The sequence below is a fragment of the Sinohyriopsis cumingii genome, chromosome 1 (genome assembly GCF_028554795.1).
Source record: "Sinohyriopsis cumingii isolate HCF-2022 chromosome 1, ASM2855479v2, whole genome shotgun sequence".
Classification (NCBI taxonomy): domain Eukaryota; kingdom Metazoa; phylum Mollusca; class Bivalvia; order Unionida; family Unionidae; genus Sinohyriopsis; species Sinohyriopsis cumingii.
This window is the reverse complement of record NC_142961.1, coordinates 59779019-59801754: the sequence shown is the minus strand read 5'-3', so window position 1 is coordinate 59801754 and position 22736 is coordinate 59779019. Positions and strand designations below refer to the sequence as shown.

Genomic DNA, 22736 nt, shown 5'->3' with positions numbered 1-22736 from the left:
ATATATATATATATATATATATATATATATATATATATATATATATATTAATATTCTTTAACAAAAAAAAACAATTTAAGATTCTACGATAGAAATTAGATTTCTAGCAGACAAGTAATTGAAAGGGTTTTTCTAGTCAATTGTGTTAAAACTCGACCATGACAAAAATATAAAATAATGGCCAAAACATGAATATACAGACCAGGTCTTGGGTTTATTATACTCTTCTTTATTGATTGTGACTTGGAATATCGCTATGAATTACAACGAGATCGCAATTCTCCAACAACTAATTGCACGAACTGTCCCTTCAAAATAGCTACCATTGAAACCCAGGATGGCTTTTATACGCCTCTCATTGGTAATACGGCATATACCGATAATTAGCCTGTTTCGTTAACCTTCTCACAATTCAGAAAATAAGTTTAAGACATATTTTGACTTGCTTTCTAATGATATCAATCTAAAAGGGGTTAATTTCAACCATCATAATCGTATATACTGTGCAGTTGGTAACAGACGCAATAAACTAGTCTATCTCGGGCTACTGGAATATTTTCAAAACTTAAAACAAGAAGATAACTAAGAGCTGCCATTGTAACCAGATTGCACACTAAGGTAGCCTATAAATATTGGGTAAAGCTTTTATTCTCACTAATACCCTTTGTTGTAGAATATTGATCATGGCCGTATTTTTGTGTATATGATGCGCAATAACTTTTTTAATGAAATATAGGTTAGGTTTAAGTGCAAATTTTGCATAACGCTTTTTCATATTAAGGAAAGTCTTCGAAGTCTGTTCGTCATGCATGCAGTATTTTTAGTAATTAAATTAGCTCCCAGAAGCCAGGTACATGCCTCCAGTCATCAATTCTTAACACGTGATAAGGTCACGTGTTCACTGTGAGTATTTCCATTGTAGTGGCTGTTAAAACGTGTACTATAGCGACCACTGCTATACGTCATTAGGAAAAACTCAGATCGGTTACGAATCCGTGCCTTCTTGCTGTACAATGTACACATCTTAAGTGCAATCTTGAATTCTCGGCGGAACTTATCTGAAAAAAAGATAAGAATCTGTAATTCTCACGAAACGAGTAGAATCGAACCGGAGAAGCATAATAATGGATTGGTCGATCCATTAGTTAGCAGTCCAGAGATATGTATGTACTTAATGTTGGTCAACTTTGGACTCTTGATACAATGCATGAAAGAAAGTTGTATCTTAATTATAAAAAATCCACGTGTTACTTTACATCCCTGTATTAGATGATATATTATCTTTGCATAATATTTTCTATACTTTTCCATTTATCTGTACTAAGTGATTTTGCCATAGCTGATGTATAATTAACTCATATACATAATATGGATTCGAACGGTGCTCAAATACTTCGTGTGAGAAACGAGTTATTTACTTTCATCTACATTTTATGATGCTAACCTGCAAATTCACAGGGTTACATTTGCGGATATCATTCCAAAGCCGTGCGGAACCAACTATAATTAAAATAGTAAAAGAAAAGTCAGGACTGCAAGTGCCAAAGATTTAATGACGGTAATTTTGTCTAGATATAAGAAATGCGGAAAAGACATTTTTCATGTGATTGATATTTCTTTTCAGAATTTAATAGCATTAATCACCACACTCAGATCAACAAAAAATCCACGTCACTTAAATTTACCCTTTTGATTCCAGTACAAATTTAGTTCGAGCAGCAATTCTGTCAATATTCATACTGACTTAGAAACAAGATTCTTGCGGTTTTATTAAAAAATACTTTGAAGCCCTATAATCTCTAAATTTAAAAAGTTCACCAATACCATGTTCCAGTTAAGTGTTGACATCATCTAATTTCGCATAATATTGTATCGCCTTTATAAGATTAGACTGGCATATTGCGTACTACACATCCATACAAGTTTGACTAATGAAGTTTTATAACTATATGTAATAATCGGTTCGAAGCTATTTGTTTAGTGGAATGAGTGGCACAAAGGGACCGTTGCTTGGTAACGGTAAATAATAGCTCTAACCAAAACAACAGCCACATACTTCAGTTACTGTAACTGCAATTTAGTTTTCGTACAAGCTGAAAAATTACATACACACCACCATGACAGTAATGTCAACGGAAAATATGTACCTATGGCAACCTTTATAACCCGGGCGAAGCAAACAAGTATATCCTATGATTCGCAGAAATTAATCTTTAGCTATGTGTTTCGCAGCGACCTTTGATATGACATTATCATTGCTCCTTACCAGAGCGACGAAGATTATATACGATGTGTGTTCATACTTGATTAAATATAATTTCTAAATGGTGCTTGAATCAGGAGAACCAAGGGCAAATTTATTCATCCATCTTGTAGAATAGTTTCTATAGAAAAATACAACTGACAGGACAAAATTATTCTTTGTCTAAACTATAATTAAATGTCCGTTACTGCACAAGGAAAGCAATTGAAAAACAGGAATGATTCTGACAAAGCCATCATTAGATTAGATAAGGATTAAAAGGTCGATGTAATCAGCTTAGATATAATTTAGTTTCAGCGTTACATTTTTGGGGCTTGATTTGTCATGATAAAAAAATTTGAAAATACATTTATGTGTTGTGATTCGAAATTTGTAGGACTAAACATGTTTAGTAGCATCTGAGATTCACATATTACGGGGTATGTACACTATATAAAGTTAATTTGGCAACTGACGTAAGACCTCATATGAACTACCAAAAAAGTATGAAAAAAAACTGTCAGTCAGAATCATGGGTAATCAAGTCTTGCTTTACAATCAACCTCTGTTATAGCTGTTACCCATTATACCACTTTTCGCTTACCTTTGCAAGGCAATGGTTTGGAGTGGATAACATATCACCTATTCGTTCAAAAGGGTTCATCATTGTACATATATTTACATTAGTTGAACATTAGATATTAGGTACTGTGTTAATCTCAGGTTGTTCCATACCTTTTTATACATATACTCAAGGAATCATGAAACTTGGCGAAGTGATTATATATATATATATATATATATATATATATATATATATATATATATATATATATATATATATATATATATAATTGAAAATTGAACTTACCACTCATAAAGTTGTATATCACTGGGTTGATTGAACTGTTCAAGAATGGAAAGTAGTGGGCTATGACAGAAAATATCGTTATCATATTTGTCATCGTCTTCAACGAGCCTGTGTACCTGTATATTACAAGAATATTTTTAGATATGTTATCACTATAACAAAATGCAAATGTCAAAAATGACAAATACGATAACTTTATTAAGGATGCTTAATCCACTAGTCGTCACAAAACTGACTTTGGACTTTTTAATTGGGAACGAAAGAAGTCTGTACCCATCCTTGTCAGGTATGTTCACACTGTATGCTTTGATTTGAATGAATTGAGATCAAATAATCACACAATTTATAAGTCAATGCACATATAATGAAACACATGCACTGTCACTAAACCCAAGGATTCTTGGTTACATATTAAAAGTCTAAATTAGAAAACAATCTACAGTCAAACCTGTGTTAAACAATCAGGCTTCTTAAACAGTCGAAATGCTCTCAGTTCCTACAGCATAGTATGGGAAGAAATAAACTTGTACTAAGTAGTCGCTTTGTTTAAAACGCCAATATCATTTCCTAACGTATCTGCTTAGCAAGTTTCTGACTGATCGTTAAAACCACCTGCCCAAGAAGCTGTGTGATTTAATAGCAAAAAATGATTGTATATGTGTGGGACGGAATAATGATACCTTCTTAAACTGAAATCTGGGATTCTGCATACAAATAGGTTAAATTCTGAAAGGCAAAGTATTTATATGAAGTCCGAATCAGAACTAAAATCTTGCAGTAAAATTAGATCTGATCTGGAGGATTTTTATCTTTGGGAATCACGTATCCAAAGAGGTGTTGGTCAAATGACTTATTGTAACATGACTCAGCAGGTGCAAGTAATATAGAGACAGCTTAGATCTCCTCGTGTTGTTTAAGGTGGGGAAGATGAGCAATATGGAGTCCACGGAATTAACATGAAACATAAATGTAAAGAATGTACACGTATGAAACAATTGTGCATGATCCGACAAATCTACCTTGAATTGTCAAGAATCTACTTACCTCATAAAAGCTACATTTAATTGTGACGAATCTATTTACCTCAGAAGGTTCAGTATGTGGACTGGTAGGTAGCATATTCCAAATACAACCACCACTGCTATCAACATCTTGGCTGCCTTTTTCCTGCTTTCAGTCTGCTCGCGATTGCCCGAGATGTCCGTTCGTATCCCTGAACGACAACTGTAACCTGAGGACAAATAAGTCCGCACATTGTGGCAACTATATTTTAGTAATGTTATCCTTCGACAATAAATAAATAAAGAGAATAAAAGTATTATCGGCGATTACAAAAACGGTCAAAACTTTAATCTATGTTGAGTGTCAAGCTGATCTTTTATCTTTCGTTTGCTTATTGTATGCATCAAACTAATCATGTCTAAATATTTGTTTCTAAATCTTGATAGTAACAAAACACAGACATGTAGTTTGTTGAAGTACATGTACTGATTAAGCTCTCGCTATATCTCATATAATACTGGTAATTAAAGATCAAGGGATATCCTTTATTTTAACCAATCACGCGATCTGTCTTGAAGGAAAATTCTTCTACTTTTGTTTTCAACCGTTATCTATTATTAATAATTTTTGTAAGAAACTTATTAAAACAACAACCGTGTGATACCTTTTGTTTGATATTACGTTATTTGCTACCGGATGAAACACGTTTAGTCGTTATATGCATGACTAAAGAAAGGCAGATAAATTAACACTACATGCCAACAAGTGTAACGTGAAGATAATGTGCTTCTTCGTAATTTTACTTGAACTAATATTGTTTTCAGACTAGAAAGAAGGGTCTGTTTCCAGTTGATTTTATACCTATTTCGTTTCATTGTCAGTTTATGAACGTTGGTACTATCATTAATTTAAATCAAGTTAGCGATACGAAGAACTTTCGAGGTATGTTAAAACCCATAACCAATTGAAATCTAGATATGAATATACGGAATTGGACGAGGAGTGACAACACTATATTAATATGATAAGCACAACACTTGGTAAAGCTCACAAAACAAATTATAATGGTTACGTAAAGCATCATCAATACTTATTCCCTGCAACATTGTCAGTTCACATGTTTACTATCCATATTTTAACTTAACTGTGAGGTACGTAGTTACGTCTGGACGATAACAAATTAAGCAAACAAATATCTCCAACTAAAAACAAAGGTCACCTTGAAAGCATTTTTATGGCAAGTGTAAACTCTTTAATCATGTTTTCGTGAGACAATATTTATAGTATGTTGAATTGAATTGCAAACATTGACGCATCTTGAGACAACATTAATAGCATGGGTGCATTTAACTGCATAAAGCGACGCAGCTTGAGACAATATTAATAGTATGGGTGAATTTAACTGCATAAAGCGACGCAGCTTGAGACAATATTAATAGTATGGGTGAATTTAACTGCATAAAGCGACGCAGCTTGAGACAATATTAATAGCATGGGTGCATTTAAATGCATAAAGCGACGCAGCTTGAGACAATATTAATAATATGGGTGCATTTAACTGCATAAAGCGACGCAGCTTGAGACAATATTAATAGTATGGGTGCATTTAAATGCATAAAGCGACGCAGCTTGAGACAATATTAATAGCATGGGTGCATTTAACTGCATAAAGCGACGCAGCTTGAGACAATATTAATAGTATGGGTGCATTTAACTGCATAAAGCGACGCAGCTTGAGACAATATTAATAGCATGGGTGCATTTAAATGCATAAAGCGACGCAGCTTGAGACAATATTAATAATATGGGTGCATTTAACTGCATAAAGCGACGCAGCTTGAGACAATATTAATAGCATGGGTGCATTTAACTGCATAAAGCGACGCAGCTTGAGACAATATTAATAGTATGGGTGCATTTAACTGCATAAAGCGACGCAGCTTGAGACAATATTAATAGCATGGGTGCATTTAAATGCATAAAGCGACGCAGCTTGAGACAATATTAATAATATGGGTGCATTTAACTGCATAAAGCGACGCAGCTTGAGACAATATTAATAGTATGGGTGCATTTAACTGCATAAAGCGACGCAGCTTGAGACAATATTAATAGCATGGGTGCATTTAAATGCATAAAGCGACGCAGCTTGAGACAATATTAATAATATGGGTGCATTTAACTGCATAAAGCGACGCAGCTTGAGACAATATTAATAGTATGGGTGCATTTAAATGCATAAAGCGACGCAGCTTGAGACAATATTAATAGCATGGGTGCATTTAACTGCATAAAGCGACGCAGCTTGAGACAATATTAATAGTATGGGTGCATTTAACTGCATAAAGCGACGCAGCTTGAGACAATATTAATAGTATGGGTGCATTTAACTGCATAAATGGAAGCATCTAGGGACACTATTAATAAAACGGGTGAATGTACCTGCATAAATCGACGCAGCTTGAGACAACATTAATAGTATGGGTGCATTTAACGCATAAAGCGACGCAGCTTGAGACAATATTGATAGTATGGGTGCATTTAAATGCATAAATGGACGCATCTAGAAACAATATTACTAGTATGGGTAATTTAACTGCATAGATTGACGCATCTTGAGATAATAATAATAGTATGGGTGCATTTAACTAGATAAACCGACGCATCTTAAGACAGTATTTTTATCAGCATCACTAGTTTGTATATAAAAAGGTCCGATCTTTTCTGGGGTATAATTAGTATCACTATTTAAATCTTTTTAACTGGACATATATGTAGTCTAATTGTATTGTACATCATTGTTGTCAAATTTAATGGACATTTTTCTTGTTTATTAGACATCTTTGTTGTAAAATTTGAATAGGCATCTTTTTTTACTACTTTGTTGTCTCTGTCTTGAATTTCTTGCATGGTTTTTAAACACTAAAGGTGTTTTATAGACTGCAAAAATTAAATTTAGTAAAGAATGGAAAGCATGTTTCTGTATACAACGGACTACATAACCATCCCAAACAGTTATCGCTAATACATGGTACTATGTCAAATCTTTCAATATGTTTGTGTGTCCAGGTGCTGCAGTGTTAGATGGCAGCACTAATACGCAGTGCCGATTCATACAAAGATGTTGCCTGCACTCGGCTCCTATGTTTGATAACTTTTCTTATTTGAAGTAAATAAAACACAAACATAACTGTGGATTCTCGACTTTTGATTGAAAATGGCTGCTTCCAAGGATGAGGAATAATCACAAAGTTTGGATGCGGGTACTGATACATACCTACAATATCAATGCGTACGTAGGTAAATTCCTAGCAAAAGATTTATCGTTGTCAAATACGTCAGATTCTGTCTATTAGGATTCAACTGCTATGGAATCAGTTTTTGTGCATAATTAAAACAAGATAAATTTAAAGATTTTGAGAATTGTCTTTCTAATAAGTTAATGTTATTGATGACACTTGTCGTAGTCGTGGTTTCTCCAATTTAGCATTGTTTGTTTGCAATACTTTATTTTGTATGGATCCTATCTTTTGGAATGTAAGAACATGAAGTTTCCGCATACATTCATATATTAGTATTATGAAGCTTATGAAAACATTTAAATGGTATTCGTTGAATGTCAGAACGCAATGGTCTGGACCGTTCGTTCTATAAAATGATCTCCGAAAAATGGTTTAAAGCTTTTAAAACATACGGTCTGGATAAAAGAAGTTTCTGCATATGAAGTGTTCTTGATACATGCATTTTGGAAGTTTCCCAAGCACATCTCGACTTGTGATTGAAACCAATAGCTACCACAGACGTAATTATTATTTAAATATTCTATTACTTCATACATAATTCAAAAGTTTATATAAAGATAATTGTAAGTAACCTAAGAAAATCATTTTCTTTTCGGTTTTGAATGGCAAAAGGTACAATGTAAACATTTGCAGGCATCCACACTCTTGCCTGCTAGTTTATGTAGTATTTCGTATATATATATATATATATATATATATATATATATATATATATATATATATATATATATATATATATATATATATATTGCTATATGTGCCCTTAATTATCGGTAATTCTATACGTCGCTAGATGTGTTAGCACATAGATAAGTAAATTTATGAAACTTACTTCTTTCGACTGTTCCTGGTATTTCGTTGCTCCACAACACATAAGCAATGTGGGTATATGTAAAGGCCATGAGGCACATTGGCACAACGTACAAAGCTAGAACAATAATAATCCAGTACGTGCTTTGCCTGTAAGTCTCCCAACCTGGCCGGCATGAAGTCAGATAGACTGTGAAAGGCCAGTACGGAAAAATCTCGTCAACTACCAACTCCGGAATACCTATGCATATGGAGATAATCCAGATTATGATGATTATAATTCTGGCTCTTTTTATTGTACTCTTAAAACTCAATGGATAACAAATGGCGTACCACCTCTCTACGGATATGGCGCTTAGGGTCAAAACTGACACTGACACTGACACAAGCTGAAAAAGAAACAAAATCATTTTATGTTGATTGTTTTACTTTTTAATTATTTCAAAGACACGGAAAATTTTAATAATTATGAAACATAGGTATTTATTTCCAGTTTTAAGCTGTATTTTAGAGTGAAACGTTAAAACAACGTATCGAGATGAATATTGTACAGTAGGTGAATCATGAATACAGTATGTTATGATGACAAGTAGTTGAACTTCTTGAGGCTATGACGCCTTTTCTTTTATCAACAACACCATGGTGACTGACACCTCGGCGTACCTAAACTCTCTGGCTATTAAATATTGATTTACAAGTGTAATAATAATAATAATAATAACATGCTAGGGGGACAATTAGCTTGGAATTTATATCTTTAAGAGTGAAAAGGAAAGCTGTCTATAAACAAAAGATCATATGAAAGATTACAACAGAAAACATCAATCAACGCATCCACACAAAACAGCTTTTCTATCCCACATCGTATGCATGCACGCACTCACGCACGTAGGTAGGCAGGTATGCATGCATGCATGCATGCATGTATGTATGTATGTATGTATGTATGTATGTATGTATGTATGCATCACATCTAGCAAGCTCTATAATCTCCTAAATGGCGGGAATAACAGACTAACACAAATGAAACTTCTACGCTCATGAAAGAGTTATGCAGCTACCATCAGTTCATATGCACCACCATGACTTTTCCAGATGAGATCAGCGACGAAAAATTGTAGGAAGATCTGGAATCTCTTTTTGAAGAAGTACCAAAAGCAGACAAGCTCATCGTTATTGGTCATATTAGTGCCAGACTTGGCACAGATCACCAAATGTGGTGAGGTGTCATTGGCAAAACTGGTGTTTTAAACTGCAACATTAAGAACTCCTACTGAAGAAATGTGCTGAAGAAAATATCCTAATTACCAACATAATCTTTCACGTGCTGCTGTGTCCCGAGAAGTGCAAAACGGTGGACTCACCACACGTTCATAATATTATACCTCAATATCTGGATTCGGCAAAGCCGGCGACTGCTAGACAAGAATTTTGCAAAAGGCATAATGTTGATAATTTCAAATAGGAGATTGTGAAACAGGCATTTGGTGAAGAGCTGTGCAACCAACTGGATAAAATCGAAATAAACTCTCCGAATATAGAAGAAAGATGGGTAACGTTCAGAGAGTCTGTTCCCTGAACTGCATCCAGAATCATCAGTCCCACCACAAGTTAACATCAAGATTTGTATAATGAGAACGATACTTCCATACAATGACCCTAAATGACAAACATGGGTTATAGAGGGTCTGCTTAAAAGACAGCACTTCATCATGAAAGTAGATAGCCATCAGCAATATAAAGGTGTATGTCGAATGAAAACTCAGACTATTGGTTGAACAATATAGAAAATGCGATCCAGTCCGACGAGAAGAGCCTATAATAACAGTAAATATCCAAATCCTTGTAATAGTGGACAAGTTAGACTATCTCGGTAACACACTGTCACAACGATAAAGGAACCAACCCCAGCTTTGCAAAGCAAGCATTGCCTTTTGGTAGACTAAATGGAAATGTGTAGGAGAGCAGAGGGATCAGTCTACAAACGGAACTTAAGATCTACAAAACACAGTGTTGCCGACGCTATTGTATGCTTGTAAAACATGGAGATATAGAAACCACCCCAAGAAAATGAATTTGTATAAGATGACAGAACAGGGTCCCAGGCAGTGCGAATTTTGCATAGGTAGGCTTGCTAAGTATCCACATTCTTCTGCGAGAAAAGCAGTTGAGATTGGCGGGTCACGTGACCAGGAAGGCAGAAGAGCGACTACCATAGAAGATCTTTTACGGGGAGCTAGTTCAGGGTGGTCCGAAGACGTGCTTCAGAGATTTATTTGTTATCCTTGAAACATTTCAACAATGATTGCGATTATTTGGAAGATGACACACTAGATCTCTCCGATATGGTAGAGTGTCACCCATTCTGGAGCTAAAGACTTTGAACGTAAGAGAATTATAGAGGCAGTGCATAAGAGCTAACAGCAGAAACTGCAGAACGTCCTTTATTTATCAAGCAAACCCAAGCGGTATCTCCTATCAAATGTGCCACAGACAAGACGCAGCACAAAAAGGCTTCATCATGCATTGATGTATTTGCAGAAAACTAACCATTCAGTAATGTCAGGTACATCTTCGCACTAAGAGGGTGAAAAACGAAAAATCTATCCTTAAAGTGTACATGAGACGCCAGACAAATCAGGGCACCCAACTAGCATAACTGTACTTTCAGACATCAAATGAGGTTCAGATTTTATACAATTTGTGATCCACCTCTAATTATCATGGGCTGAATTTGATTTATTCAAAAAGGTTTGAAGCTGAAAATACTACCATATGATAGGATATCCCATATGCACTACGACATCATATATAATTTAAGATGATTGTGTCTGTTTAATAATTCATATTTTCTTTCGTTTAGATTAAGCACGATTTTAATTTAGAAGGAGGTCAATAGATTTTGAACAACTCTTATATTATCGTTGTATTTGGGATTTGGATAGTTATCTTCGTGATATAAGTCGTAAATGTGAATGAAGCATTGGTCTCTGATTTACATAGATGTGTCTGAAGAGGCAATCAAACATATAGAAGAAGGAGAGACTTGCTTTATTCTTAAAGTTGGATTATTTATACCCTGTGTTTCATACTAATGTGTGAATCTGGCTGAATTTCAACCAGTCAGTTCGCTGCTTTTGGTGTTGAATCAGCTTAATTTCCTGTGTCCTGATGATAGATTTACATTTACATATCTCTATGCTACACTCGATATTCAATTATGTTTTGATATATTTATAAACCTTTATCCATTTTATTTTTGTACCAACCGAAGCGAGTCATTCTATGGTGCTCTTTAATATGCAAGCAGTAACGTGTTATGTTTGTCGCAATACATAAATATGGCGATGTCAGACTGATTTTAGAACTCAGTAAGATTTGATGATGATTGCGTTTACATCCAGCTGTGCGGTGGCCTAGTGCTTAGAGCGTCCGCCCTGGATGCGTGATCGCCCCTGATACGTGAGGTCGTGGGTTCGAACCCCGGCCGAGTCATACCAAAGACCTCTTAAAATGGTACAAACAGCTGCCTCACTTGGCGCTCAGCGTTAAGAGGTTAGGGTCTGGACTGGTCGGCCTGGTGTGAGGATAATGTAACTGGGTGGGACATCATGCTACATGTCTGCGGTATGATGCCCCAGTACTAAACATCACGTTAAACTGCAACACTGCAGACATCGTAGAGATATGACTGGACAATTGTTAAAACTATGTTAAAAATCTAAATCACACACACACGCAAACACACATCAAACTGTGTTTGATTAGCAAGATCTGTATCTTAAATGTTATGTCTAAACTCTTTTTAGGTAACATTCGTGGTTAGAGTTGATACTGCTCTATTTATACAGGGAATAAAGTCCGTCCAAAACATGTTCCATGTATATCATTAACGGAGATGTGTCTTCCTTTCTCAAATATAGATATGTTTCTTTGGATACATTCGGTAATTGATTGTCACAAACTTCGACTAATACCAGTTGAGCGGACCATATCAATACCTTGGTCCAGCGCAAGTTAGTCGGACACGACATATAGAATTGTCTTTTCGGCGTCGGTGCCAGAGTTGTTGATAGTCAGATGTGGTCAGCGTAGTTAATAGACTTTTAATGTTTCAGTATGCCAGAATTGTAGAGGCGGATTCGACTAATACCAGATGAGCGGGCCATATCAATACCTTGGTGCGTCTTTGGGAAATGCTCTTTACTTCAACATCGGTAACAGTAGTATTTAAGTACCTATTTGTTCTGCAGAGCCCAACAAATCGAAACCAAACCAAACTGGTCTTCTTGTCTAATTAAACACTTAGGGGAGTATTGATGGTCAGATATTACAGGCATAATTCAAGCGATTCAACATAAAACACTCATCCTTTTCACTTCGATCAGGATCTAGTGTAATGTATCCGCACTTTTTTTAGTCAATATTTTCCGCGATAGAGTCGGTGCCTCGTGGATTTCATGTCTTATTTCCTATTTGTATCTCCTTGTTGTACAAAAGTAGACTTTTATCATGTATGTCTATGTTGAATGATCTCAGTTATAATTAGTAGTTTTGTATATTTTATTTACGTGATATTTTTATCAAACAATGACAAGAAATTGTTTTTTTTTTATATTTCAAATTTACATTTATATTTTATCTTTTTTAAAGTTTAAATATTATAAACGTAAATACTTGAAAATCGTGACTAGAAAGGAATAGGAAGCCGTTATCCTAAGAACAAAAACACCTGAACAAACATCCAAATGAACGGTGTGTTTTTTCACAAAGAAGGGCACTGGTCGTCAGTGTTCAAAACGCCAATGAAAGGCAAATAAACTATAATAGCATAATATCAGAACGAAAGAAGCAGAAGTGGCTGAAATTTCAGAAGAAAAGAAAGGAGAAGATAATATTTTCTCTTGTTGATTCAAACCAAACATCTATCAAGACATCCTCTGATTGATGGCGAGGAAGAGAGCTATTGAGAAAAAGAAAATATATACACATTTCTTAAGTGATGTTTTCTTCTTATTCACAGAGTAAAATGGAAGTACGTGAAGAATTAAATAGTGTTCATAGTTTCATATTCACTTTTTCTCGTATTGTGTTAAACCGACCAATGTCTGAATAACTATTTTTTTGCTCAAGGATGCACAAATTTCGTCTGTTGAAGCACACTCACACAAACACACACACACACACACACACACACACACGCTCGCACAGACACACTCTAAACCTGGCTTTGTTTTGCCTGTAGCAATCAAGATTTAGCATATCTTTTCTGAGATTCAAGTCGGTCCTAAAAGAAGTAAATGGCACTTAATTCCCATCATGATATGTAAGTGCGTTATTCCTTCCATCCTTAGTCTGACTGATGTTGATGGTATTGTCGTTTCTGTTGTTGTTGTAACTGGTGTGGCTGTGATGTGTTGGCCTGATCTTTTGCGCGAACTTATTTTCCTTATACGATTAGCTACACCAGTTTCATATAATGTTCTTTTCATGTTCGGTAAATTTAAATCTGGTGGAGATCAGTGTTTCACTAGATTTTGTACATTTGTCAGTGGATTTGAAGGATTTCACGCATCTCATCCTCCTCCTCTTCCAGCAGCAAGACAAAGTGGGGGCTAAAAACATGTTATAAACAAGAGGTGTTTACTCATTAAACTATCCAAAGGCCAATGAGAGTACGCTGCCTATTGTTAGTGGGATAGTCGGGGGAAGAGCTACCCCAAAAATGGCTGCTTATAAATGTATATGACCATTAAAAGAGGAAGTAACCGCAACCAGGTTGAATGACGTTGGATATCTCTTATATCTTGGGTAATTGTTATATTTTTCTTTTTCCACTGCAATTGTTGAATCGCTAAGTGCGAGCTTTTAGAAATACAGAGGATTTTTTTGTGGCGTTTTTCTTTTTCCATTGATTTTTGGTTTGTTGATTTGTAATCAAGCACTCACGCTCCCAAATGTACCCCATGTACTTTAGAATTAACACCTTTTTGCATTTGGAAGGCCTCCGACAAGTTCCACTTGGGTTATTTTGATTTTTATAGGTTTATAATTACCCTTTTAATGATATTTCATCTTTTTTCACTTTTCGCGGGTACACCCCTATAACAGCATATGTCCTAGACGCTGATAATATGTCTATCCTATTTTTTTACTCGAGTTCATGAAGTAGTTTTCAGTGAGCAATCAAAGGTTTGTACGCTTTAATCACATCGGACACTGTCTCAGTTAAGAATATACGATTTGCCGAGATTGAATCATTCAAGTTTTTCTCAGAGGGTATTTATCTAGTTATATCAATCTGGTTTGATATACACTTTAATAGACCTGATAGCAATGTCAATCTCAGTGACTGATGCGCAAAATGTCAGCGTGGTTGACTCCAGTAGTGTTATTATAATGTATGTTAGACACTGAGATTTTAACGCCGTTAACAGCAACCTCTGCGATAATTTCGTACAAACAATAAAAACAAGTATTTTACAGCACGATGACAAAGAAATATGCAGAAAAATTATTGGCACATTTACTCAGCGTTCATCACGTCATGATATAAGACTAATTAAAGATCCATCCGAATCCGAATTTGCCATCAAGGACACAGCGGCAAAAGGTATATTATGTCACAAAGAAATGCAACAACACGGGATAGGCACAATCATTAGATTTCCCAGTGATGCTGTTATAGTCCCCACTTATTTCTTTTTTATATTAGTCGTTGTAAAATGAGCCATCTTGAGCCATTTATGAAAGGAAACGCTAGCATTGTCGACTGGGGTTTATGGCAAATACAGTTTGAGCAAATACGTAAATATTCAGGGTCGGCTGATGCTGAGAAACTAGATGGTTGTTACTTTAATGTCAATTTATCAAAGCCATAATTATCACCGCCAGTAAACGATCAAATTACGAGATATAACAGGGTCTATCTGAATGGTCCAGGTAGTTCTGGTAAAACAACACGTGCGATAGAATTATTTAAAACCTCTGACATGATTGTATTGATGCCAAGGACACTGCGTGTCCTATTACTTTTTTCAGTTCCATGCCGGTAGCTGTTCTAACAGCAACCAGTGCAGCTGATTTTTCAGCAGCTGAAGTCTCTGCTGTAATTACCGCTAGTTACGCAGCTAGAAACGGAAATATACCGCCTGTGTGTGTTGTGTCGCTGAAAGCATTTGGAGAAAGATCGAGTCGAACTCCAGTGTTTGGTTTCTTGCCGTCGTTGTAGTGTTTGAGCTGACGTTCAGTCAATGATAATTTATTTGGGCCCTGCAACGCCGCTGATTTCAGAGTTAGTTTTCCCCAGAATTCGTCTTCGATGCGGATTGCAGTTGTTTAACCTGATCAGGTTTCAGAGTAATATTGACGTGATGATATGACATTATATCGTCAGGATGATCTATTTAACATTTACATGCTTTTAACGGGAGCATTAATGACTTGCATTCGTCTACCAACGCCTTCAAACATCATTGTTCTTTTCTGACAGAATGACATCGATTGCTCTGTCATTAGCATTATCACCTGGTAATACGCTTGCCCTAAAGCGTATGTCAACGACTGATAGCCTAAGCAAATCCAAGTGCTTCAACCAGAAGTAGTAGATTGGATATAATGATGTAAAATATCGCTGAGATATCTGAAAACCAGAATCAACATTCTGATTGTGACCCATAAGCGTCATCATTTGATTGTTCTCAAAATTACATAACACTTCTTTGGGTGTTTCTTGATGACCATTTATCCTCACCGATTCTACTATGACTTTATCCTGAAATGCTATGAATATATGTCGTGGTGCTATTACATCCTGCTGGTGTTGTATTTACCATATAAATAACTCAGCAACTTTACTCTGGACATTGTTTGTGCTCATCGCCAACCATGATAACGTTCACTTGCCGCCATTGTTCGTGAAAGAGAGCAGCCGTTGTTCTTCAACAAACGATGATGTAAATGTTGGAATCGACAACGAAAGATCTGTCCGTATTACTCTACGAGCATCATCAACAGGGTGCCAGATTGCATCGTTGTCGGTGGCCTTTCTGACAAAAAACAATTATGTGTTTAGCATCAAAAATACCTTTTCCACATTTATGAAGAGTCCAAAGATGTGAGACAGTGAATTTACAAATGAAAATTATCTCTTATTACCGTTTAACCTTTATCGACGTGATGCGAATCCAAGAAAAAGCTCCTCATTCATCCATTCGTTTGCATCGCCAGCTCCGTTCATCGCTTCGTTGCGGCCCTCGGGATGATCAGCGGTATCCTTTGTGAACATATTTGATAGAACAGCTGACCTTGAATAATCATCGGAATATCTTGCCAGACCTAGTATTGTCGTGGCAACGTCGACATTTTCGAGACATGATTCAATGTGTTTTGCCATCGATTATATACGTGACGCTGTTTTAAAAAAAACGCCATAACACAATTATTAACAAAACCAATTCAAGCATCAGCTGCATATGCTGTAGTATCTTCCTTCAGGAGCATTCTTCGATCTCATTGAATTCCTCGGTGGGCAGGATATATCAGCTTGTATCTTGGACTTGTAGTTCGATTCGTCCACGTGCGTCAGGTACACGTCCATCATAAAAACAATACTGATAATCACGCATTGATTTTTGGGGAGGACCGGTGATTCCATGTCAAATGCTGGAGCAGATAAACATTTGAACAGTTTTATTTATTTTTCTGTTGGCTAAAACGAACGCCCATAGAGACCAATTTCCGCTAGTAGACATGTTGTTATATTTTCTTATCTCGCGGCTGTTATCTTTTGTTTTGTCAATGATAGCACCAAAGCTAATTCTTTTAACTGCTTATTTGTAGATAGATTTATGATTTTGCTGATCAGTTTTATTAGAATGCTTCCACTCTGGTGCTATTTTTGCCGTACCAGTCGTGCGAGTCTGTCTTTGATCGCCGAGAATGCTTTACCAGCAACATCACCAACAGTTGAAATACCCATATCACGAACAACTTCGATGGCTTTCATGCCTAATTATTTTCAATTGGAATAGTTTTGGGGATATGTTTCTAAATTAACCCTAAACAACAACGCAGAGTCCATCTCTGTAGATAATTCCATAAACCGGTAACAGTGAACTTATCGCCCTGACGCTTTCAGGTACACGTTGGGCATTGTGCATAATCATGTTATTATGCTATTGCCGACCTAACCGATCACTCATTGTAGTAATCGTCGGTAATTACATCGATCAGCACACGATAGACGTTACTGTCCATGACGCCACTAGTAAATAAACGCTGACAAATAGCAAATGTTTCATTAATGATTTCTTGGGAATTTCTAGTCGATCAACATCAGCGAAAATATTATTTGGACAAAGTTTACCCTGAATCACTGACGATTCAGCGATGATATTACCACCTTGTTTCCCATGACGTCGATCGCGAGTGGCAAGTCCTCCTCTGGCTGCTCCTTCATGTGGTTCTGATTCTTGTTCAGGAAATGGCTGCTGAAGTGCCTTTGATGCAGCTTTTCTATTTTCCTTTGTTGTTTTAGGTACAGTGTTTATTCTTTTTTCTCCTATTTTTTCAAGTTAACTCATCAATTCTGTTTGTTTTCTTGCAGCATATTTATCTACTCTTTTTTAAAGATTTCAAAATTTCTGTCTCCAGTTTTGACTTGCAGAGTATTACGAGCAATCCGATATACATCTTTGACCCAATCCGCAGATTTTAAATTCTGAACATGTTCAAGCTTTAAGTATCGATCTCTACCACCTTATCCAAATGCAGCAATTTCAAATGCTTGGTCTGGATCCGTGATAGCGGAAATACCTTTCACAGTAAATTTATATATTATCTTGGTTTTAACCTTTAGTGGTGGTTGAACTTCGAGTAGTGGCCGATCTGGTGGTAGAGGTGGTTGAAGAAGCCAGGTAATATTTCAACAGATTTATGTGCTGCCTCAGTCACTGTAACAATATTTTCACTTGTTTCGACAATTGGTTTAAATAACTGCAATGTACCCTCTGTAAATTCCACATGCGATTTCTGGCTTTTTCAGCTGTTGTTATTCATAATCAAGGAATGAAAGACACTTCGTAACTGCATCTAGTCGTTGCCGAGCTAATTTAGATGTATGAGATTCCATGGTAAGCGCAGAATCACTCAATAATATTATTACAACAACGATTTAATTACAGCTCATTAAGAGAGCAGATATAAAGTTTTTTTCTACTGTATTACAGTAACGTAACATAACCTTTAACCAACAGCGAATTGCGAGGATCTCAATTATACTTATAGTTAAGATATTGCCCTGGTCACGTGTTTGCGATAAAAATGCCAATGTGCGATCAATAACACGTAGGGTTTTCCACATGAAGTCACGCAGCTAAATGTGTTAAATACCTATGCTCTATAACTCGCTGAGATTTACACAGCCAAAAATCGAGTATTGTGCACTCGTTAGAGAAATATACCTGTTACTTTAAATATAAAGACTTGATAAATAAATTATATGATCTAAATAAGTGTGCATCTTTAATGTCTGTCTGTCTGTTCAGTAAGTGCGTATGCTCGTATAAATTATTTTATCGTATATTCTTAACTGAGATAGTGGCCGAAGTGATTAAAGAGTAGAGACAAACTTTCGATCTACCAGTGAGAACTATTTCATGCGTTAAAACAATGTAGGGACCTGTCGTCATGAAAAAGATTTTATTGTATATTTTATATTGGAAAAGATTGATTTATTCTGAGGCACAAACAATATTCTTTCTTGAAATGTCATACGAGCCCTAGCACTTTAACTTCACATTACTCGACATTCATTTAAACATTGTTTTGAACTGATATCCAGTTTTTAAGTTTCAAATTATGTTAACCTAATAGTTTTAGACTCGCGCGTTTAAGCGAAATTGGAACAAAATCGCATTCACCCATCATGTGTATTATAGAACTGGATTGAGAAAAAATTATGAGATGTCTAGAAATATAACATGTTTGCCGCCGTTTGTTTCTGTAGATTTGTTAAAATCTATATCTATTTAAAAGCATTCATTAATGTGATGTTTGTTACAATGTATGTTTCTTTCCTATGGTTGTGTTACTACATCTTTTTTTGTTATCTAAATACATTAATGGCAATGTGAAAATGTTGATGGGTTTTCTTCCAAACTGAATCGTGCCATAAAATGAATAATCTCTTTCTCGCCTTCCCTACAGACATTCGTATTGCCAATATGACAGTTCATTCCCTTAGATGGATATGGTGTTTTTCAGTAAGGGTTAGTGTTGGTCGCTATTGTTACTTCTTGTTCTTTTAGACTGTGGCAGCAATCTTCATTTATTCCCTGCATTTATGTATCCGTTTATTTTATGTATAGTTATTTGTCATTCAGAACCTATGTAACTGTGTATGTATGTATGTATGTATGTATGTATGTATGTATGTATGTATGTATGTGTGTGTGTGTGTATGTATGTATGTATGTTATGTTGTATGCATGTATGCATGTATGTATGTATGTATGTATGTATGTGTGTGTGTATGTATGTATGTATGTATGTTGTATGTATGTATGTATGTATGTATACATGTATGTATGTATGTATACATGTATGTATGTATGTATACATGTATACATGTATGTATGTATACATGTATGTATGTATGTATGTATGTGTGTATGTATGTATGTATGTATGTATACATGCGTGTATCTATGAGTATATGTGGTCCATGGCCAGAACTGACTCTCCTATATACGTATTAAATTTATTGAAGTAGTATCTCTGCCAGATTAGAAACACTGCAGTACTTAGTGCATATTATTACTGACATCATTCATGTTAATCTGCGCAACACGCATATTGAACTTGGAACAGTAGAGACCAGGTCTAAATCAAAATAAACAACATACACATAGAACTTGGAACAGTTCAGACCCAGATCCCCATCACAGGAGACCTTTTGCTATGGTAGATCTCTCTCATGTTGTTGTTAACCAAAACATCGGTAGACGTAATTTATTTTAGGCTGAAAATGATCAAAAAAGAGTAGAATTTTCTTCATGTGTTAGCTCTTAATAGCAAGCAGAAGTAATGAGGCTGTTCTTAATTGTGTTAGCCACACAGAGTCTGTATTTACACAGGCTTCAAAGTCTATCTGGCATTTGATATTGATTATACGGACAGATAGGCACACATACTGTACCGTATTTAATACTTTATTCATGATGTTAATAGTGTTACTGTTGTTGTTGTTTCTTAAGCCTATTATAATGTTCTAAAAATCGATTATTATTAATTGAATATGAAAATGTCCAAATGTCGCCCCCCCCCCCCACACACACACACACACACTTCTCTCTCTCTCTCTCTCTCTCTCTCTCTCTCTCTCTCTCTCTCTCTCTGGACCATCGTAGCTACATACAAAAATATAATGGGCAAAATTCCATGGTCATACAACCATTTGGGATTTTCGCCTGTGTCATAGGACGCTCAACGAATGATGATAAAGTTAAGTACTAAAAAAACATATCTTAACTCCGTTCAAAGTACATATATATATAGTTATAGTATGTACGCTATATCAATGATATACCACTAGTGGTATAAATGTTTCATTAACAGGAAAATTGGAAAGCTTGTAACCTTGTTAATGAAAAATGTATACATAGATACAGCGTACATGATATATATATATATATATATATATATATATATATATATATATATATATATATATATATATATATATATATATATATATATATAATATATATATATGTATATATATATATGCATGCATGAATACATACATACATACATACATACATACATACATACATACATACACACATACATACATACATACATACTTATATATATGTATTAGTCAGAATATAATATGATTTAATTTTTTATGTTATAGAATTTGCATTGGCTATGACAGTTGAATCAGGATTTTGAGGTATAAGCTTGGAACATCTGGTTGAAATTACACTTGATAGTTGTTGCTAAGAAAAAGTTAATTCCTTTCTTTGGTCATCTGCTATGCGAAATATTCAGACAATGTATTTCAATAAAGAGAACTTAGAATTGCAGATCGTGTATACTAAGGTTATCAAGGGAAGGATCATGCATGACATGAAAGGAGGCCATTACGTAAGTTACCCCTTTGATCAACTCTAATAAAGAATTAGCGAAGGCCCGATTCCACTGTTAAATTATCGACAAGGGCTTCGCGGGTCCCTTTGTCATCAGGTGTGCGACTTTTTGTCGATCTGGCTCGTTGACTAATGTTTGCGCGTTAAGCGGCTTATTTTTATAATTAGCGATAGTTTCATACGACTGAGGCGGTACCAAATGTCCGCGGTCACTTTTCCACTGCCTTTTTACCTCAATTAGTGGCAAGAACCCGAAACGCATCATTGATAACTTTGGTCATAATGTATTGCGCTTACTACGTTAAGGTATGTCGACAGTCCGGTCGTTCACTTGGCAGCCAAGGCTGTCAACACCAAACTAGCGACATAAACATGGCGGTAAGCAGGATCTACCTAGCGGCCCCGATTGGCAACAACGACGCAAACAATATGTCGTAGCCTCTGTCACATCCTAAGAAGAACGTGTGAGTCGTTGGGCCTTGCCAGCAAGCGAAGCTAGAAAACAATTCGTCTATGCTGCAGTTGTAGCCTTAGAAGAATATGTAAATCGCCAAAATGTGGGACGGTCTGTAAGGCCGACGACAGCATGGTTAGCCCCCTGGATACGACTTCGAACAACATCATAAGCCTGTTGTAACTAGTAGGGCCACAAGACTCGGCCATAGAGGTGTATGCCAACACGGCGAAAAGACCATCCACTTATGCACTATGTTAACGAAACATAGCGTCATCAATCTCTTGCCAGAAGAATGTTTTATCCACTTCGAGTATAAACAATGAAATTCTTACATGGGACCAGTAAGTTCTGGTTAAATCTATCTTCAGACATGTGTGTAGACTACTTTCTAACGTTTGCCAATCGGTCAGCGTACAACTCATGTGATGCCTAGGTATAAATTTTCAGTTTCTCTCTGATTCCATAAGACTTATTTCATTTTGGAAAGGATATTCATTGTCGTTTCTTGCTATTCGCACAAAATAAAAGCAATTGTTCAAGGGCAGAACCTACGACATAAGAGCATTAATTATTGGCAGTCATTCCAATGAAAAAATAACCACTGTGGAATGTAACGATCCATGAAAACATTAATATGCACTGAAAACTCATTACCATCGTGCGTGAACGCCAAGGTAAACACCTGGAGGTCCTTGACATGAGGCTAGCAAAAAGTCTGACGGTTGCTGACTAACAATTAAAGATTAATCCGAACCTGCTCTAACGAGGATCTATGAGTTTTAAACCAAAGATCGATGATCAGCAAGATTTGCGAATCGGCAGAATAGCAGAGGTACATGCTGCCTGGCGAAAAGAGGCAGATCAACGGCAGGGTCTCTACACGAAGTACCACCGCGCC

General features: G+C 35.9%; 1 protein-coding gene across 2 annotated transcripts in view; it reads right to left on the bottom strand.

Moving 5' to 3' along the window:
• Positions 1-208: 208 nt before the first annotated feature.
• LOC149806946 (orexin receptor type 2-like) overlaps positions 209-22736 on the bottom strand; it is a 95492-nt gene continuing 72964 nt past the window's right edge. The window contains exons 2-6 of one of the 2 annotated variants that reach the window (XR_016421369.1): positions 8250-8616; positions 4197-4344; positions 3114-3229; positions 549-1058; positions 209-501 (exon numbers count right to left, since the gene is read on the bottom strand). Coding sequence is in view for 1 of the 2 variants with exons in the window: in XM_089960025.1 (XP_089816151.1) it covers positions 868-1058; positions 3114-3229; positions 4197-4344; positions 8250-8616 (822 nt within the window). In the remaining variant the exon portion in view is untranslated. Of the gene's footprint in view, positions 1059-3113; positions 3230-4196; positions 4345-8249; positions 8617-22736 lie in introns of both variants that reach the window. The other variant, XM_089960025.1, reaches the window with a different exon arrangement.